A 25,987-nucleotide genomic window follows, 5' to 3' on the forward strand; every position below is an offset into this window, starting at 1 on the left:
ATACTCTGGCACCTTATGGATGGACGAGGTGAACCCTCAGCCTGAGAGCTGTTCTTCATTTGGCCAGTGGGTTGATCAACACGACACCAACCAGGTGCAGTTCATAGCATTCAGGAAGTAGTCTTTCACTTGGACTCTCTCCGGGGTTCTCTGGCTACCTCCATGGCAGCTCCCATTACTTCAGTCTCACCGTCACACCTACCATGTCCGTCTCTACCACCCCTGATTGGAGCCTCTGTATTTCTACCCTGGAGAAATATGTTGGTGACCCCAAGAAATGCAGAAGGTTTTTGAACCAGTGTGTCATCCAGTTTGACTTTGCGCCAGAGAACTTTTCTTCCGAAGGGGCTAAGGGGGCATGTATTATTTCTCTGTTTACAGATCTGGTTCTCGCCCTGGCTTTCCCTCTCTGGGATCGCAATGATGCCATCCTGCAAAATTCTACCTCCTTTTTTGAAACCTTGCAAAAAGTGTTCGATGAACCTAGACGCGTATACTCTGTTAATTCCATCCCACTGATTCTACGGCATGCCTCCCTCACAAAAGGCCAGTATACAGTCCAATTCCGAACCTTGGCCTCAGAATTGAACTTGAATAATGAAGCCTTGGTGGTCACCTTCTGGCAAGGGTTGTCCTACAGTATCAAGTGTGATCTAGTCTCACGTGAGATCCACATGATGTATTCAGCAAGGCTACCTGAGAGAAAGTTCCATCACATCCCAGGAAAATGTATTCCCAGGCCATTTGTCCCTGCCAGAGTCGCAAGCCAAGTCTGAATACATCCCTGAAAACCTTCAGTGGGTATTCATTCGAAAACCATCTTCCCTTGCTGGAGTAGGCTTCACCTTCGTTAAGAAGAAAGATGGTTCTGTGAGACCCTGCATTGACTTTCCCAATTAAATGCTATCACAGTTAAGAACCGCTATCCGATGTTTATGAATAGGCTATGCAGTATCTAACTTTGCCTCTGTGATATTATGCTGTTTGTTATACTCTCACTTTGAACTTCTTCAATAAAAAAATATTTTGAAAAAAACAAACCCCCCCACTATCCATTAGCTTTCATTTCAGAGTTGTTTGACCGTGTTAGGAACCCATCCAGTCAGCACGACAAAACCCGGAGTCTGCTCCGAAAGCCTGGTGTTCGCTGGAACCCCTAGTGGTGGGGACAGACTTGGCTGCAGGCGAACGGAGGGTCGTAAAATGTGCACTGACTGGGGAGAATCCAAGGGAAGCGTGAAGTAGTAAACAGCAGCGTGAAATCCAAGCAAGGGTCAAGGGCCGGCAGCAGACAGCGAAACCAGATAATGAGCCAAGGTCAGGGGTCACAGGCAATAGAACAAGGTCCAGAAACAAGCCAGGGGTCATACACGGGAAAAACTAGAATACAGCACAAGAGCAGGGAAACAAGGAACAGGAGCCTAGCTACACTGGGAGCTATAACTGGCAGTGAGGCTCTGTCCTTAAGTAGTGAGAGGAACCAATGGGAACAGAGTGCAGTGAGACTCCTCCCAATTACAACAGGACCAATCATACAGAGCATAGTATAGTTCCAGGTTACACAACAACAGGACCAATATACAGAACATTGTTCAGAGCACTGTAAAAAATGGAATAATAACTTACAGTTTAATTTCTTCTGCGCGCATGCGCCCGGCTGTAGGACAGCTGGCCGGGCGCTGCGGCAGAAGAGGCAGAGCGTCTTGGTTGTTGCCCAGGCAACCGGGATGCGGAGGGCGTAAATGACGTCCCGGTCGTCAAGGAGACGGCTGGGACGTCTGGGAGAACCGGAAGTGAGCCGCGGCGGGCTGTCTGGGAGCCGCGGCTCGTAACAGACCGGATTTGGGGAGCTAAGATTTTCACCAGACCTGACCTTAGGGGAGCGTATAACCTCATTCGTATCTGTCAGGGTGATGAGTGGAAGACCACATTCAACACCCGGGATGAGCATTAGGAATACCCGGTGATGCCCTTCGGTTTATGCAATGTCTCAGCGGTCTTTCAGGAGTTTGTTAATGAGATTTTTCAAGACTTACTTTATCACTCCATAGTAGTTTACCTTGACGACATGTTAATCTTCTCCTGGGACCTGTCCCCCCACCGAACACATGTTAAAGAAGTGCTCTCTTGTTTACAGCTAAACCGTCTTTATTGCAAGCTTGAGAAATGTCTCTTTCAGCGCATCCAACTGCCCTTCCAAAGTTACCTTGTGTATGGATCTGGGCTGCAGATGGACCCGGAAAAAGTCAAGTCTATAATGAAATGGCCTCAACCCACTGGTCTGAAAGCCATCCAACGTTTTATTGGCTTCACCAATCACTACCGCCAAATCTTTAAAGGATTTTCCATCCTTATAGCCCCAATCACATCTCTCACATGAAAAGGGGCTCAACCCAGACATGGCCTCCTGATGCCATAAATGCCATTAATTCCATAAAGGAAGCCTTCAACACAGCCCCTGTGTTAGCATAACCTGATCAATGCATGTCACATATCACGGCTACACGAGTCCCTCCTGGTCGCCTGCAGCACCCTGTGTTTACAAAGTGGTCATCTTCTGTGAACATCCTGCATTACCAACTAAATATCACTTTGCAAGTATCCTGTATTTTAAAATGCACATCTCTTTACAACTAACTGCAATTTCAAAGTGCATATCTTCCTTCAAGAATTCTGCATTACCCGGAGTTCATCTTTCTGCAAGTACTCCGCACTTGGCCCGTGGCCGTCGCGACTCACTTTCTCACACTATTAGCGTTCCGGCCATTTTCATGACGACCGGGACGTGTACTGAGCGGTGCACCCTGACAAGTGCTGCAGCCGGGTGCATGCGCTACTACTGTAGCCTGTGGGCTAATTAATTAATTAATTAGGGGCATCATTAATTATACTAGGCCTGGTAATCATTACAGGGCTAAGCCCTCATTGGCCAAAATCAGTATATAAGGCAGGGAGGGCTTAGCCTCACTGCCGGTTATAGCGTTCCAGTTGCCTACTGTTGCTGACCTGCTCTGGATACCTTGATTACTGATTTCTCATTGTGACCCTTGCCTGTTTCGTGGACCCCTGCCTGCTTGCCTGTGACCCTGACCCTTTGGCCTGTATCTTGGATTCTGCTATTCTGCTTGTGACCTTGACCGACCTTTGGCGTGTTTCCTGACTACTCTTCTTACAAGTGACCCCTGACCTTGGCTTTCGTCTGACCATCCCTTACCATCTCTACTGTCTCCTGGTCTACGGCTGCGGTTTACTATAACAAACCTACACTACTTGGAGTTAAGTCCTGGGGGCATCTGAGTACCTGTGAGCGTGTCTAGCTCTAGGGGAAAGGAGGCTGCTATAGGCGAAGACCTCCGCCAGCCTGTACTGCAGGTTTGTTATCTGACCACTAGCAGCCTAACGTTATCTCAGTAAGAACTTTGCACTATTGTCACGGTCCGCACACAGAGGCAGGTCTTTACGATGTAAATCCTAGGGTTCGAACAGTTTAGCGCTACTCCAGCAGGGGCGTGGAGTCTAACGAGTAGACGGTGTTCACCAGGAACCACCGCAAAGCAGTATGGTCTTAGCTGCGTCTGCTCGCAGGTCGCGGACCCTGCAAGAGTACTAAGCGAGACCCTTTGGGGAGGTCAGGAGATAAGGGACAGTCAGTAGCGGTGAAGGGTAGATGAAACACCGGTACAGCTGATGAAACGTCAGCCCAGTAGACAAAGTAGATTGTTTCGGGTACTTGGATGAAGCGTTAGCTCTGTAGACAAGTGAATAGATCTGCAGGCACTTGGATGGGGAGTCGGCTCTGTAGACAAGTAAATAAGACTGCTGGTACTTGGATGGAGCGTCAGCTCTGTAGACAAGTAGACAGGAGTGCAGGTACTTGGTTGGAGCGTCAGCTCTGTAGACAAGTAGACAGGAGTGCCGGTACTTGGTTGGAGCGTCAGCTCTGTAGACAAGTAGACAGGAGTGCAGGTACTTGGTTAGAGCGTCAGCTCTGTAGACAAGTAGACAGGAGTGCCGGTACTTGGTTGGAGCGTCAGCTCTGTAGACAAGTAGACAGGAGTGCCGGTACTTGGTTGGAGCGTCAGCTCTGTAGACAAGTAGACAGGATAGCAGGTACTTGGTTGGAGCGTCAGCTCTGTAGACAAGTAGACAGGATAAAGGATGTAGCCACATCTAGCACCAAAGGTAACTAAAGGAACAGGCACTGAGTGTATAGAGGAGGTGCCTTTTATATTTTGTGCCAAAATCGCCTGGCCAATGGGAATGCGGACAGAGGTTTTATATATCACAGACCCGAATCTAGGACGGTGGCGCCTGGGACGGAGCGGACAGCCTGAGGAAGGTAAATTTGCCCGGGGGTCGGGTGAGCTGCCCGATACCCTGGCGAGTGACAAGTATCCAGTGTTTATTCTGCGGTATCAGTGGCTTTACCAGTATCACCAGTTCTGTTGCTACGGTTGGTTATGAGTCTCTAATGCTTATTCCAATTCCATGTAACTGTCTGTGGGTTCCAGGTCTGTGACTGCTGCGCAGTCTTGAGTTCGCCATTCCGTGTCACAGTTCTGAGTTCCCATTCCCTGTCTCAAGTTCCAGTTCGTTCTGTTTTGAGTTTCCGTGTGTTTTCTATTTGAGTTCTTATTAGTGGTTTTTAGAACCTTGTGCCTGGCCACAGGTGCCGGGATTGAGTTCCTACAAACAGTTCCAGTCTGTTATTACATCAGATTCCAGTTCAGTACTCAGGCAAAAGATTCTGGTTCTAAGACTCCTATAGTGCTTGTGCTACTTTGAGTACTCTGGATAAGCAGAGAGATCATCAAGGCCTACAGGTTCCATTTCAATCCTGCTTCAGCTAGATACAAGGGTCCGAAATGAGATCGAGAATTACAGACGACCGTGACAATGGAAACCCTTTTTTCTGGAAGTAGATGTTTCCTCAGTGGGAATTAGAGTTGTTCTTTCTCGAAAAGCATTTTCTGGTTCCCTTATTCCGTCTGGATTCTTCTCTAAAAAGCTTTCTCTCAGCAAGAGGAATTACAGCAATGGGAACAAGGAACTTCTAGCGGTGAAATCTGCTCTGGAGGAGTGGCATCATTTCCTAGAAGAGGCTAAAACGTCCAGTTACGGTCTTCACAGATCACAAGAACCTCACTTACCGTCAAACGCAGAGTTCCTGAACCCTCACCAGACTCGTTGGTCCTTATTCTTTTCTCGGTTCCAATAGCCTTCCATCTGGGCTCCAAGAATTCCAGGGCTGACGCTCTCTATAGCTCTATAGCTCTTTTGAAGCTGAGATTTCATGTAAAATCGCCAGAGATGTGTTTCTGTCAAAATCGATAGAGATCAAAGTCCCGACTGTTTGCCCCTCTAGCTATACAAGTCTCAAATGTATGAAGCTGCGATTAAGCAAACTCTCCTGAGATTGCTTTAAAAATCACTAGATACAACACACTCCTGTTACACCGCCCTTGCCTATAGAGCCAGAGATCCAGCAGCTGTCATATATTCCGGGAGAGTTGGCAAATATGGCATATGTTAATATGGGGAGATCCTCCCGGCTATGAATCATAACTTGATCCAAAATCTGTCTCTTTCCATAGCTTTTCTCTGACATAGTAATTCCCCATTAGGCAGGTTGCACAATCGCATGTCAAATATCAAAGTATTATGACATTAGTAAGTCTCTTTACAGAAGATATATGATTGTGGTATGTTTTTTGTACTGCGGTTATTTATAACTTGCTAACCTTATACATTTTCATTCCCTGAGTTTAAATTGGCAGAAAGATTTTTCAAAACATGAAGTATGAAGACATGTGTCTTAAAGTTTGAATTTTCTATATAAATGCATGATGGTGACAGCTTTATTTTTAAAGCTGTCTGGAGCATATTCCTGTGCTAACGCACTCCCTTTGTTGTCTCTCACACTTCTCCAGGAATTGTCACCTCTGGTCTTTGGAGACAGGGAGCTTGTTTTAGCTGACAGCGCCACCTTGCCAATTGACTAACAAACATCTTTTTGTAAGCCCAGCAGGATGCTTCCTGTTGGACAAAGAGTAATAAAACAATACTGGGTAATACAGCAGACCTAATGTTACGCCTCTAGCACTATAACATCTACTTAAACAAGAAATCAGTATATATATTAAAGCCACAGTTTGATTGAAATCTAGACTTAGCGGCATACAGCCTAAAAAATGAACATCAGTCGAAATAGTGATAAATGAGAACTGTAGTTAAGATGTCCAACCCATAATATAGCTGTGGTATAAAGTCAAAATACATTATGAACTGTCATTGTTATATCATAGTCAGGGGGTAAAAGATCTGAAGAATTTATTGTGTATAATTTTTGATACTCACTGTGGCCAGTAAAAAAAGTTAATTTGATTTAATTGACCCCCCCCCCACAAAAAAAAATCTAATTTCCCAGCCCCTAACACACTTGACATTTCTAAAATATAAGTAATAACTCTTACCTCCTCTTGGCGCTGGCTAGGATGTAGTCCAGATGTCTGACGCAGCACTGATGTCTGATGCAGAATGCTGTCCAGGCTTCACTGCTGCCCAGGAGCAAACACAGGATATCTAGAGGGAGGCTCTAAATGTTAGATTTCAGAACAAAACAAACAAAAAAAGAAAACTTGAGGTCACTCACCTGTTACAGACTGATGTACCCCGCTGCCCACCAACTTCTCTTTCACATGCCCATCTGCCCACTAGCTATTTTCACATATTTCTCTCTCACATTTGTCACCCTTTGCCCAGCAGCTTGTGTCACATATGCAGGCCGCATAACACCAGTTTTACTCACATGCCCCTTTGCCCACTACTTTTTTTTTTTTTTAGTATTTGCCCACTACTTGGCTCTCCTCTGTTGCTGTCTATTAATGTATTCTGTAGATGATATATTAAATATACTAACACATGCAAATAAATAGAGAAAGGTAATCTAAATGACAGATAATCTAGACCGTTCTATTTCATTTGCATTTGTTAATGTAATCTGCAGATGTAAAATTAATTATACTAATAGAAAGCAACAAAGGAGAGCTAAATAGGGGCAAATACTAAAAAACATCAATGGTTCCTTAACTATCCCAGAGTAGCCCCAGCAAGGTGAATAAAAGCAGTGCTTCATTATGTATAGCTGCAATTTGTCACAGAACTATTTTAGTACATAGACCCCATCTATCTATAGGACATTTCTAAGTGTAATCCCCCGTCTCCCCATTTTCTCCAGCCTCTCCCCCCCCCAATATTCTGTAGCATCCATTATCCCCCCCCACATTTTCTGTAGCATCCATTACCCCCCCACTTTTCTGTAGCATCCACCCCCCCCTTTCTGTAGCATCCACCCCCCCCTTTCTGTAGCATCCATCCCTCCCTTTCTGTAGCATTCATTCTCCCCCCTTTGTATAGCCTCCATTCTTCCCCCCTTTGTATAGCCTCAATCCCCCCTTTGTGTAGCCTCCTTTCTCCAGCCTCTGTTCTCCCCCCTTTCTGTAGCCTCCGTTGTCTCCCCCTTTCTGTAGCCTCCATTCTCCCCCCTTTCTGTAGCCTCTGTTCTCTCCCCATTTCTGTAGTTTCCGTTCTCTCCCCCTTTCTGTAGCCTCCATTCTTCCCACTATGTATAGCATCCGTCCCCCGTCCTCCCGTTTTCTGTAGCCTCCTCTTTCCGATACTCACCTAAGCTGCTTCATTTTCCTTCCTTTCTCTTCATGTTCACATCTAGCTTCTTTCTTCTTTCTCTGTCAGCTCCTCTACACTGGCAGCGTCATGACATCACGACGCTGCCAGAGGCCGGAAGCCGGGCGTCGGGTACATTTTAATATGCGGTGCTGCACTGTAGCAGCACTGCATTATTGCGGGCGGGCGATCACACCGCCCACATTCATTTAGCAATTAGTACAATCATTTAATGGCCTTAGTGCCGCCCCCCCAGAGGCCGGCGCCCTAGGCAGCTGCCAAAGGCTCCCTAATGGTAGCGCTGGCCCTGATCACTGACAACTGGGACAGTGTTCTGCTAAAAGGATAGCCACTGTGTATTCTGAGATGTAAAGTATGGATGGACTTCTACATGGTGAGTCATTGCAGCTGTTTACACCAGTGCTCTGTCCAGATAACTTATACACTATACATTTAATTGGAACATGGTCAGAACAGTATACTGCCCACTTGATGGAGCAGCCAACACCATGCATTCTGGGGGTTTGTAAGTCTATCATTTGGTAGTACAAACTGCCAGATTGTTGTTCTTTTCTGCCTGGATCCAGTGCTGCCTTGACTCCTGATTACCTGGGTATGACCTTGGCTATTCCTGACAACTTTTTTGACTCTCTAGCCCTCACTTTGACAATGGACTCCACTAAGTCTTTGACACCAGTGGTTATTATAGATCATCTCAGCTCCACCATCGCAAATATTTACAGGATGTTATTCTGCTCACAGATTCCCAACTCCTGTTTTCCAAAACTGAGATTTCCTCACTTCCCAGAAATACCACAACAGCCCTCACAAACCCTCTTACGTAACACTGCAGACTTAGCACTTCTGCTAAAGGTCAAGATAATTAGGACTAAGAAACCTTACCTGCAGCATTACACAACAAAAGCATACTGAATGATTCAACACTGTCAGGTCTTTATAAGGCCCTCACTTCTCCCAAGCTGTGCACAAACAAAGAGTTTGCATTTCTCTGCTGTTGCATCCAAGAGTCTTCTTTTTGTGTGCCTTTTGGCTTGGCTGGAAATGGTGTTTCTCTGATAGCTACCTCCAGCAAGTGGTTCCCTCCTGAGAGCAACCAGCAAGTGACATATTTCATATTAATATGGGAATCAAGACTCATGGAGCCTTTTGATAGGCTGCCTGCACTTACACTAGTGCAGGAAGCTGTACACTCACGGTCTGTGAGGGTCGCAGTGTACAGTGTTTGTGTACTTTCATTCCTGACTCTTGAACACTGACAAACCTATTGGTGGCTGTATGCCCAGGCCTCTACTTGGACTCAGACCATTGCTTTATTTTTTTATTTTGCACAACATTTCTGTATGTTTCACCTACCTACACTTTGACCAGTATAATTTTACTTTCTACCTTAGTGTCTCTGATATTTCCCGCACCAGCACCCTCATAAGAGTAAGCCTCTACCTCAACATATACATACCCCGGGGACATCCAAGTGCACATTTATCTCCAAGGGAAAGGGGGTTGCTAAAGGCAAAGACCATAACTAGCCGAGTTCTAGAGCAGTGGTGTGCAGCAGATGCCCAGGTGACTGCTCACGATCTGTCTCATTCTCTGCTTTGTAATAAAGTAGAGAAAAAGTCTGAATGGGAGTAGTGGTCTTGCCGTGTGACCTTCTCTGCACACTGCAGGGAAGTCACACAGCACAGCACATCAGAGTAGGAGATGGAGTTAGTGCAATGCATTCTGCATTATGTGCGAGTTCCTCTGTGGGGAGATGTAAGAGGCTTGTATTGGCATGTGGGGTAGTTTCAGTCTACATGTGGGATCTGAGAGGTTTGTGGGGGGTCTAAATGCATGGGGGGACATTCTGTGACAAGAGGGGGTCTGAGGGTTATGGAACTATTTTAGAGGATGTGGCAGGTCTGTACAGCATGTGGTGGAATTTTAGATCATGTGAAGGGCATGTGGGTGCGTTTAGGGATGATTGATGTGTGGGGGTTACCAAAGTTGTTTAGGGGATTTTTTTTTATTCTTGAAATGAAGAGTAATATGCGGCCCATTTGGAAGACTGCACATATAGATTTTGAAATGTATCAGGTTGCCCATCACTATTTTAGAGATTCATTCTAGAAATCTGGTGTTTGGGTTCACACATACTTGGAGGTCTCTGTCCGTTTATACGCACATAGATACATGTACAATTAGTTAAAACAGGTTAAGAATTCATATGGATTGGATAGAAACAAACAAACAATAATAAAGAAAAATTGACAAGGAAATGTTCTAACACTGGCTCAGCACCATACCTATATAAACACTACCTACACATACAAAGGACCGCCTGAAAACAGGTTTTCAGAATACGATATGAAACAAATTGGAAATATTGTCAGGCAGAATTCCCCTATAAATCTGTTTGTGACATGTTAAAAAAGTCTGGTTATGCTTACCAATGTTCAAAATGTTGGCTCAAATTTAATCTCGAACAACAGTCCATCTGTTTTTTTGTACCCAGTTTGTTAAACAAACCTTATACAGTTTATTGTTATAACTTTATCACGTTATTATTTGATGTTACATTTTGCTCATACTGTATTTATATTTGTTGTATACTTTACGCTTCTTGGCCATGATGGAAACTTTTTATAAAAAAGTTTATACACAAAAAAATAGGTTAAACAAATTTAAATCAAGTGGGGTAGATCTACTGTAAATTTAACCGACATGGCAAACTGACAATGTATTGAATAAATAATTTTTATTCATATTATAGCACATATGGGCATAATTTACACTTTTGTGGTGTAATAATACACACTTCCATACTGTGCATGTATACCAAAATGCTTCCATATCTTGATTTGAGCACCTCTGTGGGCTGAATAAGCATAGCAGGGAAGGGCAAGTGTAAGTTCAATACAGTAAGGTCACGTACATGAGTGCCCCTGGATATGCGGCATATCCCTAGATACATATTTTAGGAGGTGTATCTGTTGTGTATACTGGAGGCCTGGTGTAAAAATACCATAATTGCTTACTCTCCCGGGAATGTCTGGGAGCCTCCCGAATTTTTGGAAGTTCTCACGGACACCCGGGAGAACAAGGCAACCTTCCGCATCCTGCCTGCTTCGTTGGTGAAGTGGGTGGGAGCGGGGCTAATTGTGTCATCCTGGACCCTCCCCCTGCTATAATAGGCCGAAATTGGTATTAAATAGCGGGGGAGAGGTCTAATGATGCGATTAGCGTGACAACACCCCCAAGACACGGCCAACTTTGGAGATCTTCCGGAGGGGTAATAAAAGTATGAAAGATACATGATGATGATTATAGCAGCAGCACTATATAGCCGCTTCTGATTGTTTGCTTAGTGTATTTATATATTACTTTGTTAACATTGCAGTTATATTATAACAACTATCTATTCAGATTAATTTTTACTATTTCAATGTGGACTACAGCAGGAAATAATATTCTCATAGTATAAAGTGGTAAACAACAGTTGTGACGTTGTTTGTATTTCATTGCATTTTATATGGAAAATGCGACTTGCATTTATTAATAACACTGTCAAGGCACTATTTTCTCCTGTATATATGACACTTCATTACATTATATTGACGAATGTGATTAATGTGGGGCGTTACTAGTAAGCATTTGTAACTGATGCAGACTTGAACATATCCAACGCCTTTATAGATGGCAGCATGATGGCTAAGTGGTTAGCACTTCTGTCTCACAGCACTGGAGTCATAAGTTCAATTCCCGACCATGGCCTTATCTGTGTGGAGTTTGCATGGTCTCCCCATGTTTGCTTGGGTTTCCTCCCACACTCCAAAAACATACAAGTAATTTTATTGGCTCCTATCAAAACTGACCCTACTCTGTCTGTCTGTGTATAAGGAATTTAGACTGTAAGCTCCATTGGGGCAGGGACTGATGTGAGTTCTCTGTACAGCGTTGCGGAATTAGTGGCACTATATACATTGATGATGATATATATATATATGTGTGTGCGAACACACACACACACACATGTTCTATATGCACATTTTCATATTTACATTGATTATAATTGTTACAATGGCCCCTGTCAAGAGGTGAGATAGATTAGACAGTAAGTGAACAGTCTTGAAGTTGATGTGTTGGAAGCAGAAAAAATGGGCAAGCATAAGGATCAGAGCGACTTAAGACAAGGGCCAAATTCTGATGGCTAGATGACTGGGTTAAAGCATCTCTAAAATAGCAGGTCTTGTGGAGGGTTCCCGATATGCAGTGGTTAGTACCTACCAAAAGTGGTCCAAGGTAAAACAACCAGTGAACCGGCTATAGGCTCATTGATGCACGTAGGGAGCAAGGGCTAGCTCGTCTGGTCCGATCCCACAGAAGAGCTATTGTAGTACAAATTGCTGATAAACGTAATGCTGGTTTTGATAAAGGTTTCAGAACACACAGTGCATCGCAGTCTTCTGCGTAGCCGCAGACCGATCAGAGTGCCCATGCTGACCCCTGCCCACAGCCGAAAACACCTACAATGGGCATGCTAGTGCCAGAACTGGACCATGGAGCAATGGAAGATGGTGGCCGGGTCTGATGACTCACATATTCTCATACATCATGTGGACAACCGGGTGCATGTGCGTCATTTACCTGTGGAATAAATGGCTCCTGGATGCACTATGGGAAGAAAGCAAGCTGGCGGAGTCAGTGTGATGCTCTGAGCAACATTTTGCTGGAAAACCTTGGGTCCTGATATTCATGTGGATGTTACTTTAACATACATCACTTACCTAAACATTGTTGCAGACCAAGTATATCCCTTCATGGCAATGGTATTCCCTAATGGCAGTTACCTTTTTCAGCAGGATAATGGACTCTGCCACACTGCAAAAATTGTTCAGGAATGATTTGAGGAACATCACAAAGAGTTCAAGTTGTTGACTTGGCCTCCAAATTCCCCAGATCTCAATCCAATCAAGCATCTGTGGAATGTGCTGGAAAAACAAGTCATGGAGGTCCCACCACACAACTTACAGTACTTAAAGGATCTTCTACTAACGTCTTGTTGCCAGATAGCACAGGACACCTTCAGAGCTCTTGTGAAGTCCATGCCTTGATGGGTTAGAGCCGTTTCAACGGCATGAGGGGGACCTAGGTATTAGGAAGGTGGTTTGAATGTTGTGGCTAATCAGTTTATATTAACAGATGATCCTCTGCTTGCAAAGAAATCAATGTAATAAGTTGGAAATTCCTACTTCATTTACATTGTGTATTTTCTGATTCAAGCCCTTCCAGTAGGGGTCAGATTGTGTAGGTTCTTCTTGCTGGCTCTCGCGCAGACAACATACATCGATCTATGCGAGTCAGCTGCCTTGAGCATTTAAGTCAATGGCAAAGTATAGCTTCATGGGGGAACTGCATGGGACTGAACTCAAAGCAGTAGTGCAAGGAATGATTAGTATAAAGACACACTGCCCTTTGTCAAAACCTATTAGTATAGAGCCTCTATAAATGTAGTTTTATTAAATAAGGTCCAGCTTAACCTATTATGATATCTCATGCGGATACCATGCTTGACATTTACTGAAGGTCTTTTTTGAGTGTTCCTGCCAATTTTGACCAAAAAGCTGCCAGTGACACATTTCCTGTTTCTGTACATGGATTAAACATTTTTGTTTATACATAGCATGCAATCCTGAGTGCTGAAACAAATCAGTATGTGTCCTGAATGATTGCCCCACTGAAGTTGTTTCTGAATGTTACAGTTATGAATTCCATTGACTTGGCTTACATCATCACAGGGAATAAGTCCTTGTGCATTGCTTCTTTCTTATAAATTACCATTTATCACTATTTTGGTGTTTCTATTATCTTGACATTCTAGTGTGTTTTGTTCAGCTCAGCTATTTCACTGCAGAAACCATTACATTAGTCTTACAAACAAGCAGAACACCTCAAATATTTCCTCACAATTACGTTACAGACCTGTAAAAGTACCCCATTTTTGTTCCTCTCCAAAGAGCCCACTGAATTTAACCACATCTTCCAACATCAAGGTTTTCACTCCCAAATGCACGTCAAAATTTCTCCCACTGCCATTTCAACAACAGCAGTAGAGTAGTACACAAAGCTACAGCAGTGATTGCTGTTTTTCACCCTCTCTATAGGAAGAATCGAAGAGCTATCTTATTAACATATAGCCAGCTCCTGTCACTCCAATAGGAAAAAATAAAATGGACACCACAACTGTGTCCAAGAATACAAAACTTTTCTTTTTTTAAGCCCGGTCTGCATGCTTCAAGTAACCCAGAGCAGTGACTGTGTTGGGGGCTTGGGACGCTTCCCTAAAAGTAAAGGGCCCCATTCCTCCCCATCTCCCAGAAGGAAAAAAGGTCCTCAGGTTCCATTTCGCCAAGCTAGGCAGAGACCCTTGACATCCCCGACCTCTGGAGTCATGATGCAAGGGTCTTCGGGAGCTCCTCCACCGCAAAGGCTCGGACAGGCCCCTTTCTCCCCTAATTAGGCTGAAGCTTTCCCAAGGGAAACTGGTTCTTTAGCTCCCCCCAGAAGGAGGGAGACTGTGAGGACTTGGGGAGAGTGTCTCCTATAAGGGTCTGTATCAAAACCCCTAGAAAAACGAGCCACACAATTGAAAAACATGAGAAAAGTTCTTGTGTTTATAAATGGCCAGCAGCCTAAGAGGCAGCAGGTATAGAAAAAAAACAAAACTGGTCCAGCCAAAAGGCCAGGACCAAGAACTAAAATGTGAAAAACTGCTTAGTGCTCGTGCTGTACTCTGTCCACAGGTGAAAGTACAGACCCATCACCAGTGAATTTTCAGGTACGCTGACCAGGGAAACATCAGCACCTCAGGCACCAAACTCCACTGGGCTTTTTGCCAGAGGACCAAGTAACGGCCCATTGATTACAGGTGGTACACTAAACCCCATGAGTAATGAGAAACCAGCTCCTTTTAATATGTAGGGAAATTTGACATGAGATGTCAATTAAATCATAATACACCATCTTAGAAATGACTAACAAACGTTTCACATGGGGTTTTTATTTAGTAACAAATATATACTGTACATTCAACCCCAAAAATTGCAAACCCCCATTTGCACAGTAGCAGCAAGTCATGCAACTAATATGCTAATCACTCAACTGGGCATTTTCTTTCTATCAGCAACCCCTAGGTTCTAGGTCAGCAGTTATCTAGACCAGTAGGAAGGAGTGGCCAGTGCTAGTCTCTACTTAGTTTAAAGCCCATGATCCGACTTGTGAGGAATTAAGGGTCCTTTTTAAAATTATGCATCATTCTATTAACACTTTTGCTAGAAAATGGGTGCTAAACCACATCATACAGTTAAAGGAAACAAAACAAACCCCAACATTTACTACTCTTGTATAGATTTAGTCTCAGTTACCATCCTTATGTGCCATGTGGAAAGACTGCAGATAAGGGGTACTTTCATGAGTTTCAGTGGCGACCCAAACAAGATTTAACTTTTTTTTTTAAAAAAAAGGATTTCAATAAGTTACTTTATTTTTCCTTTACCAACTATGAATGAAAAACAATGTGCTTTGAACAACACTTATGATATGAGAGAAATAAAGCTAGCGAGAACAATCAGAGTTTTAAGCAAGTTGGTAAAGTTTCTATGGTAAAAAGCTGTACATCTCACCTGTAACTCTGCAAGTCCAATAAAATAAAATTGTTCTTAAAAGTATAATAAGCTAGGTGTTAAATTTGTGGCATGTACCAAAATTTGTGAATGCTGCCCTAAGATTTTTTTTTCCCTGCAGACATTAACAGTGGCAATTGCCAAATGTTTCACTCATTATGTAATTCACCATCATTATTTATTTGGTACCACAGATTCCATAGCACCTGATGTAATCATATAGGCATGCATGAAATAGTAATAATGTACCATTTTGCACAGCATGTCAGAGTTTCTATGTACATGTTTGCGAAAATCTGATATCACAACTTAACATTAGAATAGAGTTCAGCAACCCTTTGCAGTTTGGCAAGAGGCACTTGCATGTATGATGTATTTTGGGAAAACACAGAGTACTACTGTATCCCAACATGAGGCTTCTTTGCTGGACATGATCATAATACAGTTATATTCAGTGATCGAAGTGGTGATGTATACAGTGGTATGTTATACCACCACCTTCTCCTGCTGCGTTCATTGTAAATCTATCAATTTCCATTCACTTACATTTTCAGTACTGCCACTTCTACATTTCCACTTCGACCACAGGTTATATTGCATTTTAAATATCTTCCACATCTCTCACAAACTGCACCAAAACACATACAAATCATTTTGTACTGTATTGCAATTAGTCATTAATAATGTTATGCAGCAGAAACATCAAAAAAGGGCACCTTGGAAACCAGGGATGGTTGTTTCCTGTGAACTGGCATTTTTTTGAAACATGTTTCTTAATCATGTCTGGCCCCCAGCATGATGGCTTCACACACATCGGCTTTTCAAGTTTACGAACCAGGATAAAAATCCAACATATCCAGATATAATTTTGTTCAGTCTGCTTGGTCACAAAAAAAGCAATGCCAGAACAATTTCGTTGTAAGCAATTAAATGGTAGACCTAATCTCTCTATATGGACAGCTTACATGGGATGTGAACCCAAACATGTGGCTTATTAGAAGGTCATGGACAGTTGCCAATACGAACTCGAGACAGAGACATAGATAGATATATATATATATATATATATATATATATATATATATATATCTATATCACACATACATATAAATATATCCACATACACGCTTTCAAACTCTCCTCCTAAGAGCAGCATTGAATCTGCCCTACGATACAGGTTCAGAAGAAAAATCTCTACATTTTATTGTTTATTAAAAAATAAAATTAAACCATTGCAATGTTTTACATTTTCCATACTTTATGTGATGCTGTAGATCATTCCTTGTGCACAGTTTTATGGTGATTATATACTATTAAATTTATACATACTGTGTTTACACATGTAATCATAAGCATTTTCAAAATTTGGACTGGAAAACAAACCGTTTAAATTAACAATTTCTAAGTGTTACTAAACTGTATTCTAGAATTGCTCCAAACTGTAAATCAATATATGCTAAAACACCCACATCTTGATTTTAACTCGACTTTAACTATGAAAGGTGGATAGTGAATCAAGGCAGTTGCTTGTGGTAGCAACATTTAATGTGGGACAAAAAGCAGATGACTATAAACATGAATATTGTATTTTAAAACCATTTCACCAGGTATATATTCACAGGGCTTACACCATGCAGCTATTTTACCTGGGGCTCCTTGGATTGTCTCAAAGCTCCAGGCAAAAGGGCTCTGGAAAGCTGAAAAGGCAGGTGCCACCACATGTACCAATAAGAAGGCTTTTATCATGGAGACTTCAGCTTTTTATTGGTCCTCCCACTCACACCTCATCTAGTCATTAAAGAGATGAGCTTAAACCTTTGTGTGTGCTCTATCAGGGAGGAAGCCCGGGAAAACCAGTTTCAGCATGCAGATCCCACGCTGGAAATTAAGCAGCAGCATGGTCAGTGAAAACTAATTGGGAATGCTGCTCTAAATATTTTGCCTAATGTTTGGTTTACATCTGATCACCTCTTAAATACAGCTCTGAAACTACACAATGACTAAACTGAATTCAATGAGTATCTGCTGTTTAAAAATTGGATTTATGTCCAAATAAGAGTAGCAAGGCCTAGCTCATTCGTAATATAAATAATTTACCATAAAAAAAAAAACTAAAACATTATGTACACATTTAAACAAATCTAGTGACAAGTATTGTTGTGGGGCTAGTCAAGCTGCATGTAAAATATATACACTACGATGCCCACTTTTGGACAACTCCTCTCTTTACGCCCTGCCCACTCTAGTCCACAGATAGATATCCCTCCTCTAGAACCCCCCCTAAATACCAGATACTGGAAGCAGTACCAAATTTCGTGTGACTCAATCTGACCAGTTCTATAGACGTGTTCTATTCTGCTCTATTGAAACGTACTGGAAGCCCCTCAGTCCCCCTGTGCTGCCTTTAGATGAGCCGCACTGTCCCTGCTTGCTGCATGGCGGGTGGGAGGACATAATAAGGGCCAAAGTGGAAATTCATTTAAATTAAACAAAATGATGGCGTGACAAGAGGACCAAATGACACAAATGCCATTACGTGGTAAGTAAATAACTTCCGGCCTGTGATTGCCCCTGACTTTCCCATCTCACAGCTTGAGCTTTGTTGGAAATGTTGTCTTGTTTATGTGGTGACTAGTGCATTACGTTGATGTATAGTCATATGTCTTGTATTGTACTATAAAGTGTGACGGACTTAGGTTGCATGGTATATTGTGTCTCAACTACGCTACGATGTAGTACACTTGAATGTGATGTCTTGTACTTATGTATTTGTATGCCAATAAAGAATGTAGGCACTTAACAGAATGCAAGTCAGTCAGAGATAAGTAATTTTGTGATCCATTACTGTCAAATACAAATGACAACCTTCATTTTAGTATAAATAAATATGTGGACAATACTAGCAAATGTTTAAATGAACACAAATCACAAGTCCAAAACTACATTTTGAAACAGATTATTTGGATGCATGTAACTAGGTAATTAGCATAGGTTAAACCCTTTCATAGTTGTAGTGTCTGTTTCTCAGGTTAGGAAAAATAAATTCATGTCTCAGTGGATCTCTCTGTCTCTTCTCCAATTTACAGTTGGACACAACACAGCATTTTCTTGTGTATGCTTTCTGCTGAAAAATACCTGACAATTTAGTGGTAAGATTAGTGGACACAAATGGAATAGACTGAATGCGAAGTAATTTAATCTTGTGTATTAGAAAACATAATTATTTACCAAGTAGCCAAATGCTGCCTTTATGCTAAAACATACATTTACTTTAAATAAAAGTGTTACTCTAGTAATTGTTTAAAGTAAATTGATTTACTTCTTCTGGTGTCCTCTATTGATCTATGCAGGTTAGATTATACAGTAAATGGGGCACCCAGGTATAAGTCAGTATTTTGAATACTACACTGCTATACTACTGTAGTGCATCAACCAATTGATAATTTATCTCAGAACACACTTTCATGCATATTTATAAACATGTGGTGCAGGAATAATAGTTATAACAAGAAATAAAATCAGATTGGTTGGCATAGGCTACACAATAATAATAAAAAAAATGATTTTGTTCATTGTGCGATTGTACTGCAGAGGTCACAAAGTAAGCAAACAAAAAAAATGTATAACAGCAGATGTACAGACGTATGAATAACATGAACGGACATTACAAATCAACAGGATCATATTCTGATTAAACCAATTTACAATTATTGCATCATTCCAATAAAATATACACATTACTTTTAAAAAGAAATATTTAACAAAAAAATATATATTTTAAAACATGTACATGACAATATAGGTTAAGCAACAAAATATATTTACTACTCATTACTGATCAATCATGTTTCTGGGTGTAAATACTAACAAGGTAAATGCCAGATTGCTCTTTATAGGGCAAATGCACATAACACCAAGTTCAATGTACAATGAACCATGGCATCTTGCATTCTGTAATTCAGAAAATAATCTAAATTGCATAATTACAGTAAACCATATAATGCCTTTGTTTGACCCCAGAGTTTGTGGAAACTTTTGCATGGATTGCGTTGCTCCAGTATAGTTGTCCAGCTTTTCTTACCGGGAAAAAGTGTGGTACTTCTAGTTAATCTGTCAAATATCCCAGCAAATAACTGGAACACCTCTCTAATATGAAAATGACATCTACAGCAATATCCAATTAAAGGCAGTTTAGAGCTGTAGTAATATTAGGAGTAATGTATGCATGTAACTCTTCAGGCATGGTGCTCTAAATGCAGAACTCCTTATCTGCAAACCCAAAGTGTAAAACATTCCAGACAACAGATCCTTATCATGTATATACAATAATATGTATGAAATTATACTAAAAACATGATTTGTTCCATGTGATATCATTTATATATACTTTGCATAAAGATAACAATTGCTATTTTGAAATCTATTACATTAACAAAATGGTGTAATTTAATGTGACTAGATTTGAATCCTGAATCAAACTGTTTAAGCAGCAGTCACACAAATGTACTGTCAAAATCCTAAAATGTTCTTTTGTTTTGAGTCAGGACTTTCAAGAATCTTATGCATCCCAGTCCTGAAGGCCACGTGACATTATTTAAGCTAATCAGGACCCACCAAATCAGACCCATCTTACTTATAAGTCTTCTAATAAGACCCAGTGTTCCCAAATGTAGGGATGTGTAGAAAAAAATAAATAAAAAAAGATTCCCAATATTTTAGATGTTATCCATCTCCATTGTGGAGAAAAGTATGTACGGACTCAGGAAAAGCAGAGCCTCCGACAATTGTTTGAGAAACCTGCTCTTAGTTTGCTAGTTCTACACAGCAAATAAAGTACAATTTTATACTAACTGTAAAGAATGCATTACCTTCAGTGTTTTGTTAAAAAAGTTGTGGAGCTCACTGGGTAAATAATTTAGTCTTTGTACACATTATGAACAAGTGAAGCATTCGTCACAAGACTAACTGCCTGTCTAAGTGAGGAGACATGTATGTTTCGGAGGCAAATCTTAAAATATTAGCATTTCAACAAAAGACTATTTTAACAATTAACTCTGCTGCAAAACCAGATGAGAAACTGGATTAAAACACTAATATCATGAAACTAGAAAGAAAATCTACGATCATTCAATGTTTACTGGTCTGCCTCATCGAGCTAGGTGTCATACTTACAGAGGGAATAACCGATATCTGATCTGTTGGTGTAATGGAATATCTGCATAACTTCACTTGGCCCCCAAGTGCCCAACACCTATACATGTCAATGAGACAGGAGAGTAAACATATGCTGCAAGTAAGGAAGAAAAGGCATTTGTAAATTATTCCGATTAACCTTTTATTTTATTTTAAAATTAATGATAGCCATCCTTTAAGACATGAAAATTTTTTGTCGTCTTTGTATGATAGTACAACATATGGGACATTTGTCAAGAACCTCAGCACAGTCAGAGCATGCCACTAAGTGGCCACATGGAATAAACACAATAGACACAGCTTTGTCCATGCAAACTTTGCAAATTTTCTCCTCTTCCAGTTTTCTCAATTTCTCTTCTATACTGTTCTCTGTAAAATGCAAAACACAATAATTATTACAGCTACCGGGTCCTCTGGTATTGTTTAATTGTATTACTACATGGTGCCTAGTGCTCTATGTACTTACAAGAACAAAAAAAAAAAAAAACACAGCTCCCCAAGAACCCATTTCACTCAGAAGAGAATGTTGTTCAATGTACTAAGTGGACAGTCTGACTTATCAAACGCATAAAGCTTAGAAGGTCAACTTTAATTACAATACCAGGTACAAATGTTGTGGGGGAATAAGTAGTACACAGAATGACTTATATGGAAATACATCGATTGGCAACACATCTCTCTCAGTGATGTAAATGGAGATTTCTGCATCCACGTGTAAAACTGGCAACTGTGCCTCATTTAGTCATGTTTTTTTTTTTAAATAGTATATAGTGAATTTGGGCATTGCAGGGAACCACACAGAAATTCATACCAATAAGTAATGGTACTAAGTATTAGGAAGTTGCACTTTCATCTATGGTAAGTTAAAACTGAATGTTACAAATGGGGGAAGTAACAAAAAACAGATGGATCATCTCTTATTACCGAACTTCACTTACAATGCTCCCCCATTTAGACCGACATAAAACTGTTCATTTCAGAACAAATGATTGTGACAAGTATATAATGTAATATGTGAACAGTGTACAAAAAGTCTCCATCTATAATCCCTAAATAACAGCTATATGACACAAAGATTTTATAGGTGTAACAATTTAAAGTTGCAAGGAGTACCAGCATCCTGTCAAAATCATCAATGAGTAATTGCAAGCTGGAACCATCAACTTCCAATCTTCATAAACCACAGCACATGCCTCACAAACACAATCTTGTTATATATTGCATTCTGCTAGTCACTACATTAATTCCCCATATGTTATAATCAACAGAGGTGCTGAAAAAACATTTCTCATATTAATACTGCATTTGGAGGGAGTAGAAAAAGCTGTTCTATAAGAAGAGCTACAAAGCTGCTATAAAGCGAAAACAGCTTGTAAGTGAACACGAATATTTCAAGGATGGGAGAATGACCTATAATTTTCCCCATTTTCAACATGGAAACACTTGCATGGGTTCTATTATCGCATACATGGGAGTGCAAGAATTTGAACATTTTTCAAAATGTATCTTTCCTTTACAATGAATAGAGAAAAAGCACCCACAGGAGAATGATAAGGTCTCTAAGCAGATCAGGAAGTTTGGTGTAAATTGGACATGGTTTATCAATACTTTTGTTACCAATTATCCTCTAAAGCATTTAAATCGTCAAAATATTTTTCAACTAAACCACTCTTTAGTTTGCATAAAAGTTTACCAAGTACTCCTGAAAAACCAGAACCCACCAACCATAGAGGCCCTCAGAAAAAATATCTGGTGCACTTATGAGATGGAATTCATCTGCTTAATTTCTTTTATAATACTTGGGTTACCCAGACTCAATTTAACAATTAGCTCACGTTACTGGTGTACCTGGGTTGGTACTCCTGAGCTCTTACTATGGATCAGGATTGCTGTGGATGGATTATCCCTGGCCTATCACACTGACCAGGGCTGCAGGGTAGCAGGCAGAGCAGTGGTATCGGAAAAGATAGGTCCAACCTCAGAAACAGCCGGAGAATGGATTAGATTTAGGGTCTAATCTGCAGGTCACAAGAATACAGCAATATTGAATATATTTCCAAGCAGGTCTTTGAAGCAAGTGATGTTTATTTGCTCTCACACTGGCTGAAGGTACCAGTGCTAAGGTCAGATGAAATCAGAAGAACAAGTTTTCAATACAAGCCAGTTCCTTTTATAGTTTAGACACAGGCTATTTTTAGAATCACGATGTAACCTGTTTACCAAAATATAGATTTACATGCATTGCAAAGCTAACAATATTTACACTTATCTGTGAAATTCTAGAAACGCCGAGATGTCCTGCATCTTGTTTTTAGAAACAGGAAATCTAGCAGCATATCTTTAATTAAACCTTCCTGTCTTCAAGTGAACCCTCACACATCAAAAGATCCAATCAACATGAATCCTTTCTTTAGACAGTCGCAGAATATACATTCCCAAAGACAGGTACAATCCAAAACAAAGCATTTCCTTACACCAAGATATGCAAAAGGCTTTCAAAACAAAGGCTTATTGTATCAGATATATACATCAGAAATAACGCATTTCCTCTAGAAAGGTTCAAACAGAAAAAACTAATTTTCTACCCTGGTCCCAGAAATAACGATTTCCTATCTCAAAATATATGCATATAAAAAATAAGTGCATTGGCAATTATATAAATAAGCGCACTGCGCTATTTCCTTTAAATAAATTTATACCACAAATTATTTATACGTGATCCAGTCACATACACATAAACTTGTGTTTGTTATATTGTACTGTATTGCTTCATTAATCCTAAGTGTAGGATTTTCACATGTTTCCAGTTTGTAGCGATTTGATGCGGTTAATAAAAAGTTGGGTTTTTATTTATTTTGTTTTTTGCTGTTAAATAAGGTCTTTACATTTTTACCAAGGACAACTTTATGCATTGAAATACTTATTATACACGAGTACTTTGGAAACATTTAACAAGGGGGAAAGCAATTGGCTGCGTTACTCATGAGAGTAATGCAGCCCGCGCCCTATTACAGTTACCACGGTAATAGAGCGCAATGTTATCGGTAGAGCTGCGAACAAAAATAAGCATTGAAATTACCGTACTGAGAGCAGCGAGCAGAAATCTGCGTTAACATTACCATACTAATGGCAATAGTGCGCGGGCCGCGTTACTCTCAAGACTAATGCAGTCAACTGAATTCCCCCCCAAGTGTCGATTTATATCTGTAAATAAATAAAAGGTCTGCAGTTATTCATTGTAAAGAGAGAGCGCAAAGCAGTATGTAAAAATAGAATTTATTGTCCTTACATATGATTGATATCAAATATAAATGCAAAATATTAAAACTAGTAATAAAAATACTGAAGAGTAGTCAGACCTACCAAAGAACCCCTCAGGGACAATATAACATTGTTGGAAAGAAAAGCCATAATAGTCTTAACAACTGATCCTAATATTATAATTAAATCCCCTGATAAAGGGGGGAGGTCTTGTTATCCAGGATGTCAGTGATTATCATGCTGAGGCCTTAAGGCAATTAAATAATGGTTCTTTATATACTAGACTTGATAAAGATCCTACTTCGGTTTACCAAAATGAGCTGGTGTATCTTATCAATTGTAAATGTGGCATCCAGTAAGTGTGTTGTACCATTCGTCCAGTGGGTTTAAGATTTCAAGAACATCGACAAATTATTATGAAAGTAATGAAATCGCACAGTTTGGCTTCACATGTTTAGGAGTGTCAGAAAGGGAAACTTGAGGGCATAAAGATCCGCAAACTAGAACAGGTTAGTTTAACCAAGAGACGGGGAGATCATTTCAATATTCTCTGTAACCGTGAAGTCTTTTTGAGTTTTAGGCTTAAAACCCTCATGCCCTTTGGTTTAAACGATACTATAGAACTGAACAATATTTGAAGTTTCTTATTCAAGCACATAAGTCTACAGTATGGGACTATTATACCGTAAGAGTGGGTTTATTTGTGATCATTATACCTTTATACTTCCTTGTCTGTGGATTTGCGTATATTATACTTTTAAAGCAGTCCTATAGTCATACATTTTTTGGGAGTATTATTATTATTATTATTATTATTAATAATAACAAGCTTGCCCTATGTCACATTGCTAATGTGATGGCTATTGTATTATTTTAGGAGACTTGTGTGGTCCCTTATAATTTATACATATATATGTTTTTTTGATATTGCGGTAGGATTGAGAATAACCAATACCGTTCCTATACATCCCTCCCTTCGGATGAGTTTATATTTATTCATTTGTTATCTGGGAATGTGGCGATTTTGTTATTATTATTGCTTTTAATCAATAACCCTTGGATTAATATTAATTTTCATATTTTGCTATACGATGTTTGTTTTTTTATATTTAATATGACTTGATGACAATGTACTGTTTTATTTATTTTCTTGGAAATTTGAGAAAATGGATAGACTTGTGGATTATAACGGTTATTGTATTATGTTATAAGCGTTCACTGAAAACCCACCTCTTCAGACAAGGTTATGATATTCCTCAACCATCATCTTAATTTCCCTAGATTACCCTAGTGCCATCCTCTACACTGCTAACGCAAGACAACAACCTTCTGACCAACATTGCAACACACACAGCCCACTCAGTACTTTTACCTTTGTAGTCTGGCTGGTCCATTGTGCAATATGATGTAGCACATGCCCTTGTGTTTCTAACTCCCATTGTCCTATAGATTGTAAGCTTTCGAGCAGGGTTCTCTTACCTCTCTGTCTGTATGTATTACCCAGTATTGTCTTATTAATGTTTGTCCCCAATTGTAAAGCGCTACGGAATTTGCTGGCGCTATATAAATAAATGTTGATGATGATGATGATATGTTATGAAACTATGCATTGTTATGTATTATGATTATTTTTTTTATATGATTTGGAGTAAAGATTGGTGACCCTGAATGATTTGGATATCCAACTCACGGAATCCATCGGGCCTTGATTGATTTTTTCCACCCAGGTGACTTACTGGAGCCCGAGTGGTGATTGGAACTCACGTGATTGCTACCTTTTCTATATGAACAGAGTCCGCATTGGATGTTGCTATACATACCTCTGATGAAACAGCTATCAGCCGAGAAATGTGTCAGGTGATTTGTTGATCCGTTCGGTGCAAGTCCTCCAAATAACCCCGGGGTTTAGTTCTCTACATGGTACCAGCAACAAGGGGAATATCTCACATTGGATTGTCACACTGGAACTGATTGACAGTGCCTCTGACATTTTAAAGGCGGATTGAAGAGATAAGTATATCGATGGAAGTGTACTATATATGAACGCTGAGCTGTATACTCTGCACCAAGTGTGCTATTCTTTCAGTGCAAATGCATTTGTCTCTCATTGCCAAGTAAAGGACTGTTTCATTCAATAACTTGTACAAGTGGTGAAATTTTGGTTATCA

At 40.5% G+C, this 25,987-nt stretch overlaps 1 protein-coding gene across 3 annotated transcripts in view; it reads right to left on the minus strand.

The window, feature by feature from the left end:
• Positions 1-18,544: 18,544 nt before the first annotated feature.
• The window catches only part of XIAP (X-linked inhibitor of apoptosis), a 32,399-nt gene continuing 24,956 nt past the window's right edge, over positions 18,545-25,987 (minus strand). For all 3 annotated transcript variants that reach the window (XM_075184372.1, XM_075184370.1, XM_075184371.1), the window contains one exon: positions 18,545-20,927. In XM_075184372.1, the coding sequence (XP_075040473.1) occupies positions 20,734-20,927 (194 nt within the window). In that variant the 3' untranslated portion in view covers positions 18,545-20,733. The remainder of the gene's footprint in view (positions 20,928-25,987) is intronic.

The sequence above is a fragment of the Mixophyes fleayi genome, chromosome 9 (genome assembly GCF_038048845.1).
Source record: "Mixophyes fleayi isolate aMixFle1 chromosome 9, aMixFle1.hap1, whole genome shotgun sequence".
Lineage (NCBI taxonomy): Eukaryota > Metazoa > Chordata > Amphibia > Anura > Limnodynastidae > Mixophyes > Mixophyes fleayi.